This window comes from Falco rusticolus, chromosome 1 (genome assembly GCF_015220075.1).
Source record: "Falco rusticolus isolate bFalRus1 chromosome 1, bFalRus1.pri, whole genome shotgun sequence".
Classification (NCBI taxonomy): domain Eukaryota; kingdom Metazoa; phylum Chordata; class Aves; order Falconiformes; family Falconidae; genus Falco; species Falco rusticolus.
Genome location: NC_051187.1, coordinates 58,996,267 through 59,009,925, shown reverse-complemented (window position 1 = coordinate 59,009,925; position 13,659 = coordinate 58,996,267). Strand labels below are relative to the sequence as shown.

Here is a 13,659-nt window from a genome sequence, read left to right as displayed (position 1 = left end):
TCTTGATATATTTCCATTAATATGTTAAAATACAAAGGACATACATATATTAAACCCATATGTTAAAGAACACTTTTTTTCCAAGTACTTCATGTTGAGCAGCTTCCAGATTCTTGACAACAGTATGTATTGTTGCACTGGCAAATGAAAATTCTTTTAAAGTTTAAAACAGAAGATTGCAAACCTTTGTTTGACCATAGGAAAACTATTAGAAAAGCTAAATATTTCCTGTTCCAAGTAAGCCAGTACGTTCTTCACAGGCAATAGGAAAGCATGTGCAAGCAGCAGTATTTGGGGGTTTTGTTCTGTTTAAAAATGTAGACAAACATTTTAATGACTTCTAAACACTGTTTCACTTGCTTTTAGATTCTTCTTTGGCAAACAAATAGTGTCAAGTCAAGATCTTTTGCTTCCTACATGAAAATGTATTTTGTCTTTCCAAATATTTAAAGCAGAATTGCAGTATCTATAGCTGGGTTTGTAGACCGGAAGTTTTGGATTTAGATCTTAACTTTTATGTACATCTACATTTCTATATGAAAATCAACGTTGTATCTCCACTCTACGATTTATATTTCTTAATTATACATTGGTGCAGAACCTGCAGAGAATGCAAAACATAGGGCAAGTCCTTCAGTCAACTTACGACACCAAATCATGTTTTATTAAAATGTTTAAAAAAAAATCTTTTGGAAGACTTTTGCTGTGGTTTACCTATTTAGTCATCATTTATTTGATCTCTTAAATTGTATAAGAATCTGCAGTCTTCATCTGTTTAAACTCCTGATTCTCATAGAAGCCAAGTAGCTAGTACAACATGGGGAGTTAAAAATAATGTGGTTTTTACTCTCATTTTTTGGAGGCATGGTGTGTCCCCAATACAGCATAGGTTTTGTGGAGATGATAGTTGTAGCAAGCAGAATAATGTATTTCCTTGTTCAATACTGGTAATTGTGTCTCTTTTTAATACATTTTGCCAACAGAGGATTGCCACCCTGACTGTCACGGTAATTCCTATTGCATGACTTACTGTATGTTGTAGAACTTCTCCTTTGTGTTGTAGCATGTTCATAATTCTGCTAGTTTGGGACATACTTTCATTGGGTGTCAACCTGGTTCACACCATCACATGTATTTATTTGCTTGGTGTTCCCATAACAGAGAACCTCTGGTTAAATGCCATTCAACAGTGGAACCAGTTCTGCTCCTGCCGAATTAATGACAAAATTTCAGTTCACCTAATTAAGAGACCAGGAAAGTATAGAATTCAGTAATTCTGTAGGTACACATCTAGGCAGATGGCTGGTTTGGAATTTTTAGTGTATGTTCCCATCTTTGTGTGTCTCCGTGGAACATAGAATGAAAACATGAAGCAGAATTTGAGTACCAAAATAATTTTCAATTACCAACCTTATTTTCAGGGCAGAAATTCACTTCTTTCAAATTGGCTTGCAAAGAAACTTCATTTGGGAGCTTTCAGACCAGATGCAAATTAACTCTTTTCTAAAAAAAAAGGCCTGTTGCAGCTAACTATAAATAAGTAAAGCTAAGTAGAAAGCTCAAGTATGAGGAATTCTCTTGTCCCACCTTATCAGATCTCAAAAATCAAAATAAACTTTCCAGCATCTGTCCCCAAAATTGTGCAGACATCTGAACACTCCAGTGCTCTTACTCCAGCTGATTTCTGTGGGAGGTTTAGCCATATCAGGCCAGACACAATTTCTGAGAATACTGACACCAGCTAGGAGATGCTTAGAGTATCGCAGGTTCTGCCTTTTCTTAAAGATGCATACTTGGTATAAACAAATTATTTTATTCTTCTTTCTCTTTCAAGTTCTTCTCTGCAAGATTGCTCTTAGTTCTATTTTCCCATCTGTACAAATGGTCTCTTTATATTAATAGAGAGGATTTTTAAATGTTGATTGTTGATTTTTTTTAAAAGGATCCCCCGCCCCGTGCACCATCCAAACCAATATTTGATAAATGACACTGTCCCCAGCCTGAGGCAGAAATGAAACAGATAGTTACAATTTAGTCCATGGCAAGTTCACAAAGCACTGGGTATCCCCAAATACACTTAGCATCTTTTAGCAGAATCCTCTTTGCAATCAGTTGGAAATTTTTTTCTGAATGTGGATTGTTTTGGATCAGGATATGAGCGCTGGCAAATGTGGATGATGTGAGTTTTGGTCTCCCTGCCATTAAGAGGAGTTTTGCCATTTTGTCAATGGGAGCAGCAGGACCTTATTATAAAATATGAGCTGGACTCATTTTAACAGGTTTTTGTCGTACCCTTTTGGTTGTTGAGAGTTGTCATAGATTAACCAACTTGTCCCTAACTGTTCTTGGTTTCCCTTGTGTTAAAAATCTATCCCATTTTGCTGTTGTACAGCCTGTGTTTACATGGCAAGTCCTGCAGGAATTTATTTAAAAGCTGAGAGGTTTGTATGTTTCTGTTTAGGGACCACCAGGACCACCAGGACCCCAAGGGCTGCAAGGGCCAAAGGTGATATTCCTAATATTCCATTGTATCTTAATAGTGAAGGTATTTTCTGAGGGTTTTTTACCTGGTGTGTGCACAGAGGTACATGGATCTCTCCTGTACAGAAAATTTAACTGCAACTTTACCACATATGGTATGTTTCAAACTTTGCGTCCAAGCCTTTTAATATGTAGCTTTCCAGAACAGGTGCTTTGTTTGGTTGCCACACACACATGCTCAGCTGAGAACCAACAAAAATGATTAGTACTAAAATGGGGCAAAAGCATCCCCGCCCCCCCCAGATCTGCACTAAGGCTGTTCCCTAGGATTTTGCAAAGTAGCCGCACAACCAGATGCTCTTACTCATCACTTCTGGCTGGATAGGAATGAGGTAGGCAAAACTGTGTGCAAGGCACCACTGGCCACAGTATGAGGGCATGTGAATGAAGATTTTATATTACAGTGGTGCCCTCCCAAACAAGTACAGCATTTTCTAATGACAGTAAAAATTAAAGGACGCACATGCAGGCAGGAGCCTGGCTGCAAAGCCAAGCCTGCTAATCCCACCTGGCTGATGCAATCATAGTACCAGAACTGTAAGTGAGTAGCCCACACAGAGACAATGAATACCATATGCTGCACTGTTCTGTAAAATTTAAAACATAAATTTGCCTATACTTTAAAAAAAATAAAATGGTGCAGTTAGTGGACCTTCCTTAAATTGGTTTTAAATTAGTTGAGATAATTCTAGTTCTTAAATACTAGATATATTTTCTGTCAGTGTCTCTAAGCTCTTCCAAGAGTAAATACATCTTTCTTCAATAACAGTGCTAGACATTTCAGTTTAAGGCTTCATCCAAGGTATCATATGGAAATACATCACATTATACAACTTAATTGTTTTGAGAAATTGTGAGAAATCAGGTTCATTCTTCTACATGAAAACTGATAATGGAATACACTGTTAAGTGCGCAGAAATGGCTTTCTGCATTAGGATCTACCCAGCATTTCTGCAGCCTGGAGTATGTTGTAAAACACAAGGAGTTGGAGTGTGGAAGAGGTTGTGTTCCTTCACATGGGTGAGCGTTCTCATCCAAAATTAATGATGTAAAGCTGAATTCAACCTTACAGGAGTTGTTTTCCAGTATTATAGCCTCTACCCATCAATGTAACTTGTTCCCTTGGAGAATGTTGTTCAGGAACCAGTCATAGGGCAATGTTGTGAACTCCTTTGCTGGGTGATTTATACTAGCCAGGGAAAGAAAACATGAAGTCTCTGTCTACCCTACATATATTGAGAGCCATGATCCCTTATTTATTCCAGTTGCTGACAAAGTTCCCATTGGATTGGAGTCTTTTCACAAAGTTTCTGGGGTTTCTTCTTTTTTTTCCCCTTTCTTTTTATGCACTGTCTGGCCTTTATACAACCCAACGTTTGTGTAATGCCCTCATCATCAGGGCTCTTTACTCAATATGTTGCATATAGGTATTATATATATGCTGTTTGTTTTGAAGGTTCTCAGGTTTTGCTGTTGTTAATTATGGCAATTTCTCTGCCTCTTTCCTCTGATGTCTGGGACAATTGGGATAACCCAATTCCATCTCAACTTTTGCAGGGTGAACCAGGATCGCCAGGAGCTCCAGGAGCTGAAGGGGAGCAGGTACATTATGTGTAAATAATGCAGTGAAGATCATGTGAGCAGCCGTAGGTTATTTCAGGAGATTTCTGTGATCTAATGTTGTAGATTAGATTTCATAATTTAGATAATAATAATATGATGATAGTAATTAATAAAGATCATTATTATCTTTCTGCATACTCTAGCCTAATAATGGCTGCATTTCTACATATCAATAACAAAGGTCAATCCATGGAATAACTTATTTTGCTTATTAGGATCAAAGCTAGAATTCTGTTGGTGTATCTGTTTGCACATGACTTGCTGAATAAGTACATATTTTAGGGTCCTAAAGGCTCAAAAGGAGATACAGGTGATCCTGGAATGCCTGGAGAAAAGGGAGGAATTGGTCTGCCTGGCCTGCCAGTAAGTATAAAAAAATTAATAAATTTTAGCTAAAATACTTGTAATTTTTCTTTCTTCTGCTATCAGGAATTTCCAACAGTACTGATAAATTGCAAATGGGACACAAAGCACTGGGGAGGAAAATTCTGAGATTGTTCTGCAGCTAATCTAGGAGGAGGTGTAAGATTGTCAGAACTTTTCATTCCAGTTACAGTCAAACAAAATATTGCTTTGGGAAGAGAGAGATTAGTTGGCACGTGGATCAGATTTGTACCTCTCTTGTAATATATAATGCAATTTGGGCAAGTGTAGCTTGTAGGAGAAAGGAGCTATGTTTCAAACATTTGTCAGGAATTTTAGATGACTCTAGATTGAGGAGGGAGAGAAAACACATCAATATTTATGGGATGCATTAATCCTATTCCTATATAGACATATATGTACAAATGAAATTTCTCAGTAAAAATAGAAACAATTCCAAAAATGTATCCATAATACAATATACCAACTTAAGAACTTGTCATAAATATCATGCCACAATTGATAGCTGACAATATAAAAGCATACCTTTACATTTGTTAAGTTTATTAATAAAATAACACCAAAATTTTAAAAAAGGAATCCCATTATGTGTGCTGTATTATTCTTTTGAAAAAATTATAATTATTTGAAAAAAAGTATTATAATTTCTATATTGATTGCTAACAAGATTAAAGCTGTTTATAAATGCCATTTTGTAATGATTTTGTAGGGAGCCAATGGTATGAAAGGCGAAAAAGGAGATGTCGGTTTGCCTGGTGCCCAAGGTCCTTCAGTAAGTCTCAGTGTGGTGTTGCAGTGAACACAGTGGTCTATCAGTGGTTCTCCAGCTTTTGATTCTGAACAATAGTTCATATCCACGACTGATCTTTCCTGACATCTTTGACGGTTCCTACGCTGGAACTTTCAAAATATTTTTCTTTTTTGAATAATTTTTGCTTTTTTGAGAATTTACAGATTTCTGGTCATAGAGCTAAATAGTGTTTAAGAAATTCTGAAGATATAATCCTGTTCTGTTATGTTCTCTCACTATGAACATTCCTGCTCACTTCAGTGAAAGCCTTCTGGCTCTGTAACGAATCAAAAGAGAAATACTTTGCAAGATAAATGAGAGAGATGAAACTGATGGGGGGGGGGAGGGGGAGGGGGAAGAAAACCCAACACCAAATCTCTCTCAACACCTTGTATTCTGAGCATCTGAGAGAGACCAGTGAGAACTAGACTAGACTGACTTCAGTGATGTCAGGAATAGTGGTATGTGATCCAGGATAAAGACTAATTTTATGAGACCAGACATTCTCCTGTTTTTTCAGAGCATTGTAAAGGCATTTAAAAAAACAAACAAACAAACAAAAAAAACCCAACCCACAAGCAAACAAAGAAACCAAACCCACAACAAAACCAAATCAAACAAACAAACCTCCCCACACAATACCTTTATGATATGGGTGTTTGACATTACCAGAGCACAGTAAGTTAGGAAACCTCAGAGCAGAAGTTAACTACTGCTGCCTTATTAGCGATGTGCCCTGGGGATTTGAAACCACAGCTATGAGGAGTCAACAAGGTTACCCTCTGCCAATGACACACTAGGCACCCTGATCTCCAAGTCTCTTTCTTTGAAATTAAAATTAGTTACCAATTAATTCACTAACTGATTAATCTTGTGCTGATTGTTTTCACTTGAAACGAGGCTTTTCGTTTTCAGGAGATTTCACAGATGGTGGAGTCTCTGTCTTATGTTTCAAAGCTGATTTGTTGCTGCTATTGCCATCACCAACTAGTCTGGCAGAAGGGTTGCACATAAGTCTGGAGACCTGATTTAGAATCCCTCCTGCCGCCTTGCAGGTTACGATAACAGCCCTTTGGGATTAAACCCGGGAAGAGAGGTGATATTAAACTGTATATGTCATCGTTAAATTTTCTTCTATGGATTTATTAGGTACACAGAAAGCCAGCACAGAATATACATGCAGTAAGTGCTGAGCAACCTGATTACATATTTTAATGACTTTAGGGACTCATTGGTACAAGTGAGCTGAATGAAATAAAAGGAAAGACAAGGGGCAGTTTTGAAAATATGCCAAGCCCTAGCTTGAACTTAGTATCTTTTCCATTCATCAGTATTGAGGAGGAATAAATCCACACATTGTCGTCTTCTGTGTCTGTAGATTATGTAGTACGGAGACAACTAAGGAACACATACCACAAAATATTAAAAAACAAGCTCAGTACTGTTTGTTTTAGAAAGACATCCCCCCAACACCTCCCAGTAGCTTAAAATGTATCTCAGACCCTAGGAGTAAGAATCAGGAGACAGGCATGCTGCCATATGGCACAGGTAAACCTATGCTTCAGGTACCCGGTCTTTCAAACCAAAAAAATTTCCATTCCTAAAACCTTTCTAGATAGGCTGTCAATGTGCACCATTGTATCACTATGTTTGTAAGTGCCTGCCAACAGAAGGGTCAGTCTGACTTTTGGTATCTGTGAGGGATTTTTCACTCTGCATAATTTAATGCCGTTGTTTTTTATCTGTAGATGATAGGACCACCTGGACCACCAGGGCCACATGGTCCTCCAGGACCTATGGTAAGCTTGGAAGGAAGAGAGGGTCTAGAAAGGGCCTAAGTCCTCTTGTCATTTTCATGCTTGCTTAATAGAAGTGCTATGAGAGCATGTGACCATTACAGAGAGATCTAATTTAGAACCTTTTCTGCATGTCTTGAAGTTCATAGGAAGCAGAGAAACAAATTACATCTGCCTATGTCATTGTTAACACACTAGTGGTCTGGTTCAGTCTCTGAATCAGGTGTTCACAGTTGCTTTATTGATAGCTGCATTTCATTTGTGAGGACAAAAATATAGGTGCAACTTGCACCCCTATAAAGCAACAAACTCTTAAAAATTTGTGGCATATTTTCATAATAAAAAATGGTATCTTTATTTTCAGGGACCTCATGGACTGCCTGGCCCAAAGGTAAATTAATGGCTGCCTTGAATAGTCACGTTCTTGATGTCTGCAGAGTGTCATGCTTTGTTCTTTAATGCATGCAGCTATATTTTGTCTTATGTCTCATTTAATAAATGTTTCTGATATTCTTAAACCTTAAAGCAGATTTTAATATCAACAGATAGCTCAAAAGCTTTTTAGATTTTCTGTGATTTTTTCTCAGTAGTATTTCTATTGAACATTGGCTGTATCCATTTTTTGTATTAATATTTGTGATGTGGCACTACGTTTTTTATTTTCCTATTTATGGGCAAGTTACCATTGTGCTTGCAATTGGAATTACTTTTGAACACAAAAGCATGTCACATGCTCAGGAAATGGAGTCAGACAAACTATTCTTTATGCTCTCTTGCATCTCCTACTTCTTCCAGTATGAATGATTTTTCACCTTCTTAGGTGCCATTTACTTTGCTGACCAGTTACCAGTTCCTTCACACATTATGCAAGTTCCCGATGACAAACTCATGTGTGTATTTTCATGTTTTCCAGCCTGGACCCCCTGATCAGGCAGGTCTGCAATACTATTTGAACATTTTCCACAGCATAGTGCATGAAGATACACTGTAGGCACCATCTATGCCCATGTAAAGAGCTCAGGAGGAGGAAAGGGGCTTTTGGCAGAGTTGGAATATTTTGATTTGTGCTTTGTAATTCACTAACCACCAGAAACTAAAATTCAGTGTGACACTATAGCATAGCATTCATTAGGGCCAGTGGTGTTGTCAGGTATGATCATTTTAACCACTATAGCTCCCTAATGACATGCACCTTTCTCAAAAAATAAGTAAGAGCAGGATGGTTTTTTTTTTAGTTTTGAGGATTTCTTTTGTGGTTTTTTTTTAAGGTGTGAGACAGAAAATCACAGGTTTGGCTCCTTATGAGACTGTGTTACTTTGGCAAAAGAAGCCTGAGTCATAAATCATTTTTTGAAGTCAAATCTGTTCCATCTTAGCACCAGCCCTGCCTTACCTCAGGCTTTTGGCCCTGGACCCAGGCTTTTGTGAGATTTGTCAGGTCTGTTTCCAAAACTTCAGCATTTTCAGTGCTACTGCTCCGAAAGTCACATCGAGTCAAATAGAAGCATGAAGAAATGGCTACTTAGCCAGGGTGCAAAGCAGGCAGATGATGTCTGGAGTTACTTAAAGCAGCAGACAAGATTCTATTGAGATTTTTTTTACAAAATATGAATATGATATAAGGTAACATAATGTATCAAAGGGAAACCTAGGAAGAAGGCGATGGAGAGCAGCCTAGATGAAATACCCATGTATTTCTGTTTCCCAAAAGAGGCAGGTGTGGTCAGTACTCTTTCTGACTGGGCAGCCCTCATGCTGAGGTAGTTTTTCATGATGCAAGAATGATTTATTGGCAACTCCAAGGCCACCATTATCCTCTTAGTGATGTTTGATGTAACAGCCTATGCATAATTTAACAATCACAACAAGACAAGTGCCATTTTTTATGCTGTTTAAACTTCTCTTTATGAACACAGAAACTGTGGACCTCCCAAACAGCTTGGCATTGTATAACCTATACTGCTTCTTTTAATTTGTTAGTTTAATTATGTATGCTTAAAGGTTTAAAATATCTTTATGTTAGATTTTGCTGCAAATTCCAGTTTGTCATATGAAAAATTATTGCTTTCTTACAAAATGTACTTTTCAGGAGATCTCACTGTAGAAACCTGCAGTTTTGAGACTTATTTTTCTGAGTTTCTTTCAGTTGGAATTATCTGCATAGAATGGTTTATGGGATTTGAGGAAATTCCAAAAACCCCTGAAAGCCTGAAACTCATGCTTAACTCAAACCATCTAACTATAGTGATAATTATTAGGAAAAGACTCAAAAGAATCTGTTACTTATAAGTTTCCTGTAGGTTTTTTCACACATCTTTTAAATCTCCAGCAGACATCTCCCAAGTGCTTTTGCCCAGTACTGTATCAGTATGTAAATTGTCAGTAAACTGAGAAGGTTAAATTTGTGTCCTTGTTTCAAACTGGAATTTGCAGCCATTTCTGAGACTGGCTTCTTCTATCCCAGCTTAAACACCCATTATAGCACCAAAAACTTGGCATTTATACTTTTACATTTAGGGTGAACCAGGGTTAAATGGTCTTAAAGGATTGAAGGGTGAACCAGGTCAAAAGGGTGACAGAGGGCCCCTTGGTCTTCCAGTAAGTAAAAAACCCCAACTATTCAATCTCAGTGCAAATCACAAACTTCTCTTTCTACTCCTGATAAACAGCTCTGGTTTACTCAACAGCAAACACAGAATATACCACCTCAGAGCAGAGCATCGGTCTTTGTTTTGTTTTACTCCAGATCTGTGCTATTGTCCAAAGTAACGTCCTGTAACACCCATTGCTGTCAGGTTGTTGGTTTTTTGTTACGTGTCAGTTGAAAGTGTTCAGTGTCACAAGGATGCCGTCACTCCCATTACATTATTCACATTGTTATTTAAGTGTCTTATGGTGTTTGCGTTAAAAAAGGAAACTGCCCTTTCCCCCACCTCTTCAGTTATTCTTCCTCTGATTGTACTTCTGCAGTTAAAATGGAGAGACCTAACTGAGGAAAGTTAAAAATTGATTTAGGGATTATTTTTTATTTGTCTCATTCATTAGGGATGGTGGATTGTTACTTTTGCCTTGTTCTTTAGAAAATTTCCATTCGGAGTGTTTGGCGTAAATTTTGTCTTAGAATGAAATAAAGGACCTTAAAAGTAAATTTTCGAGTGGAAACATTATGGTTCTTAAAATTTAGGTTGACAAAGAGAAAATAACTTGTGTGCTTACTTTGTATGTTTGAAAGCACTCTGAAATGTTAGTTTTATTTTTTGCTCACAAAAAGACCTCATTTTTCCTTTTCTTTTTTTTTTATGTATTACTCCACGTGATTATATTGTTAATAGTAAAATACAAGAAAAAGAGTTAGTTGACCCAAAGGAACCCAAACCCCTCTGATTAATATTTTCAAGAATTATGTGCAGGGCCTGCAGACAAATTTATATGCAAAATTATGTGCAGGGCCTTCACTAAGAATGTTCAATTATTTTGAAAAAAAAAGTTCATTTTCAAGTAGACGGTCACAGCTACATAGAGAGGGGGCTTTGGAGGCCTGAGCCAACTCCCTGAAAGTGCTAAAAAGAAGAAAGTTTTAGTTCTGCCAGAAATTATTGTTGTCGCTCGGAGCAAAATATGCCATTAGTTTTTCAAATTTATGTAAGTCTTGTCTTGCCTCCTGCTTACAACTTTTTCTAAATGTCTTTTTAAGGAGCAAAGTCCAAGTGTTTGACTGTCTAAAAATGACTCATTTTGACCGTTAACGAGGGTTGGTTTAGCCCCCCGCCTTCTGCCCCTTCCTCGCCCCGATTATTTCCCAAGTCCCCAAGAGCTGTGGTCCCCCCGGGCTCAGAGTGACCGCCAGCAGTGCCGGGCTTTCGCTGCCGCTCTGTTATTCGCACAAAATCCACGAGAGGTCACCCCGTCCCCAAGGATGCCGGAGCAAATAGCCCCGCTGCCGGCTGCCGCCCGCCCCCGGCCAGCCCGCGGCTGTGCGCTGAACTGGGAGGACGCTGGGAAAACAGGCGACGTGACGGTCTCCCGGGCTCTTGGAAATGAATGAGGCCGTTGTAGTCGGGACCCCGAACTTGGTGACTGCATAATGCAGTATTCTTGCACCTAAGTACTTTCCATCGTGGTTAACGTACGTTGTTCTTTCTTCGTGTAGCGTAGTATGCAGTATTGTCAGTATTTACAAATAGCATCTAAGTAAATTGAAAAGTAAATATTTGTGTGTTGAGGCTCAAAAACACCCTAACGCCTGGTGCTTGTAGCACTCCTATATACTGTGATGTGCAGGCAGGGGTGGATCAGTGATGTTACAGTAATGTGAGAACAGAATCAGGCTCTTGATGTTTTATGTGGATTTTAAACCAACTAATGTGATACCCATTCCAGAACCCTGTCACAACTTTTACTGTATGTTTGAATTATGTTTATTCATCAGCATCATTTACTAATCTCACATTCTTGTCATTTGTGTTGTATCCATCATCCATGCTTCCACCTAACCACACAGGGAGCATCTGGCTTAGACGGAAAGCCAGGACCCCGGGTGAGTCCCTTGTCTTTCTGTGTCGCTCTTCGTTACTTGGTTCGTGTGCTTTCCAGCAGCTCCACCAGCCACGCTCATGGAAAGAAGGCCAGACACCACAGGCATTTTCCAGGCTGTATAAGAGGGGGCTTCGAGCAGGCTCTTAGGGCAATGTGTGTGGGAAAGAGAACGTAATTCTCTGGAGAAGGAGCTCTGGTTCTTAAAAAGGTTGTTTGGTTTTGATTTTCGGTTGGACAGCTACCTTGGCTGGGGTGTGTATTTTCCCGAGTAAGGTTAGGGATTTAGTTCACGCAGGAAAACATGCTTGTTCAATGCTAATATGGAATCAGCAAAATGGATGCAGAGGTGCTGGGCTTCTGCCATAGGCATTCTGATATTAAACATAAATGTTAAATTGTTTCCTTTCTATAATGATAAAGAAATGGATAAAGTGAAAGAGGAGTGGAGTTATGTATTTGAAGGCTTCTCTAAGATTCCCATTGATCACTGCAACAGGCAAGTCTACCTTACAGGTGGACATTTCAATTTAAAAACTAATCAGTGTTTTGAAAAATATGTATCTTTGTGTGACCTTTCCTTTCACTTTTTCTGGCAAAATTTCTTTCAATAAATGTAAAATCTTTGTAAATCTAATGGCTTCCGTGAATAAAGTAAAATCCAACTAGAAGAAAAATGTGTTACCTCATAACAGGAGAGTTTGTAGTTGGCATTTTGAAAGCCAAATGTATTTGTTTGGCCGGGTCCCATCACAATTAAGTCTGAATTTTTAACCGGTGAAGACTGATTCCATGTTAGTTCTTGGCTAGAAGACAGCTGTTTAAACTAAAGACTTGTAAGAACAAGACCTCTCTCTTACCCTCTTTGTTTCCTTTCATAGGGTGTAGATGGCCCAGTTGGTCCCCATGGCCCTGCAGGTCCCAAAGGAGACAGAGTAAGTAGATGTTCCATGTGCTTCTCTTTACAAAGCAGCTGCCGCAATGGCAAAGTGTCGCGTGGCTACTTACAGTGTGCCTAGAGGTTACTAAACGCAACAGTATCTCATCTGTTTAAGGATCAGCTCACAACTGGATAGGTGTTCTAGTTACACACACATTTATCTGTTTAAGGTCAGTTTTGTAACTCATTAACTTCAGAGGAGCTGGTATTTTGTAATGACTAATCAGTAAGAAAATTACAGGACTTTCAAGTTCACAGTGCTACACAGAACATAATTTTGGTTGATTTCATTACTTCATGTAAAGGGATTGAGTGAACAAACTGGGACAAAAGAAGACAGTGTGATCTGATTATATGCATGTGCAATGGCAAAAAAAAAAAAAAAGAGTACTCTCACCTCTGCACTTAAATGTTTTTATCTTGAAAAAATTCTTTAACCTCTATAAAATTTAAACTTTTCTTCCTTTTTTTTAAAGCTTAAAAATAGGAGTCCTCCTATGTTATTTGAAATATTCACAGTAAATTTTCTCCAATGGAAAAATATGATAGGGACCTTAGTCTTTAACTGTGAGCCTGTCACCTTTAACAATAAAACCACCAACTTGTACAACAAAACAGGAGATGTTACTTTATACTAAATAAAACCTCCAAGGAGTTGCCAGCCCAGAATTTTGTCTCTGAATGTCTCACTTTAACAAAAGAGCTGTGCTAAAATGACTTCAGACTTGCTGTATTAAGGACATGGCCATGTGGCACAGGTCCAATTAGCTTTAACAGCAATACATCTGAGAAAGATATGTGGTGTGACTTGATAATTCATTTTTACAGAACTCTGTGTTGAGAAATAAATACAAGACATGCAGCATAGTCCAAAATAGGAACGGTAGACTGTAGTTACCAGGACAGTTAACCGTCTGGAGGACCTAAATATTATTCTTTTTTTCCTAGGGGACTACAGTTTCAAATCTTTTTTTCAACTAAGTCATAACTTTTTTTCTATCAACTCTCTATGAAAATAGTTGAACGTAATTTCCTAAACCTCGGGAAACAA

At 38.2% G+C, this 13,659-nt stretch overlaps 1 protein-coding gene across 1 annotated transcript in view; it reads left to right on the top strand.

Moving 5' to 3' along the window:
- COL25A1 (collagen type XXV alpha 1 chain) overlaps window positions 1-13,659 on the top strand; it is a 310,675-nt gene that overhangs the window by 290,212 nt on the left and 6,804 nt on the right. The window contains exons 24-31 of the mRNA XM_037393238.1: window positions 984-1,007; window positions 2,462-2,506; window positions 4,100-4,144; window positions 4,448-4,528; window positions 5,259-5,321; window positions 7,088-7,138; window positions 7,500-7,526; window positions 12,550-12,603. Coding sequence (XP_037249135.1) covers window positions 984-1,007; window positions 2,462-2,506; window positions 4,100-4,144; window positions 4,448-4,528; window positions 5,259-5,321; window positions 7,088-7,138; window positions 7,500-7,526; window positions 12,550-12,603 — 390 coding nt within the window. The remainder of the gene's footprint in view (window positions 1-983; window positions 1,008-2,461; window positions 2,507-4,099; window positions 4,145-4,447; window positions 4,529-5,258; window positions 5,322-7,087; window positions 7,139-7,499; window positions 7,527-12,549; window positions 12,604-13,659) is intronic.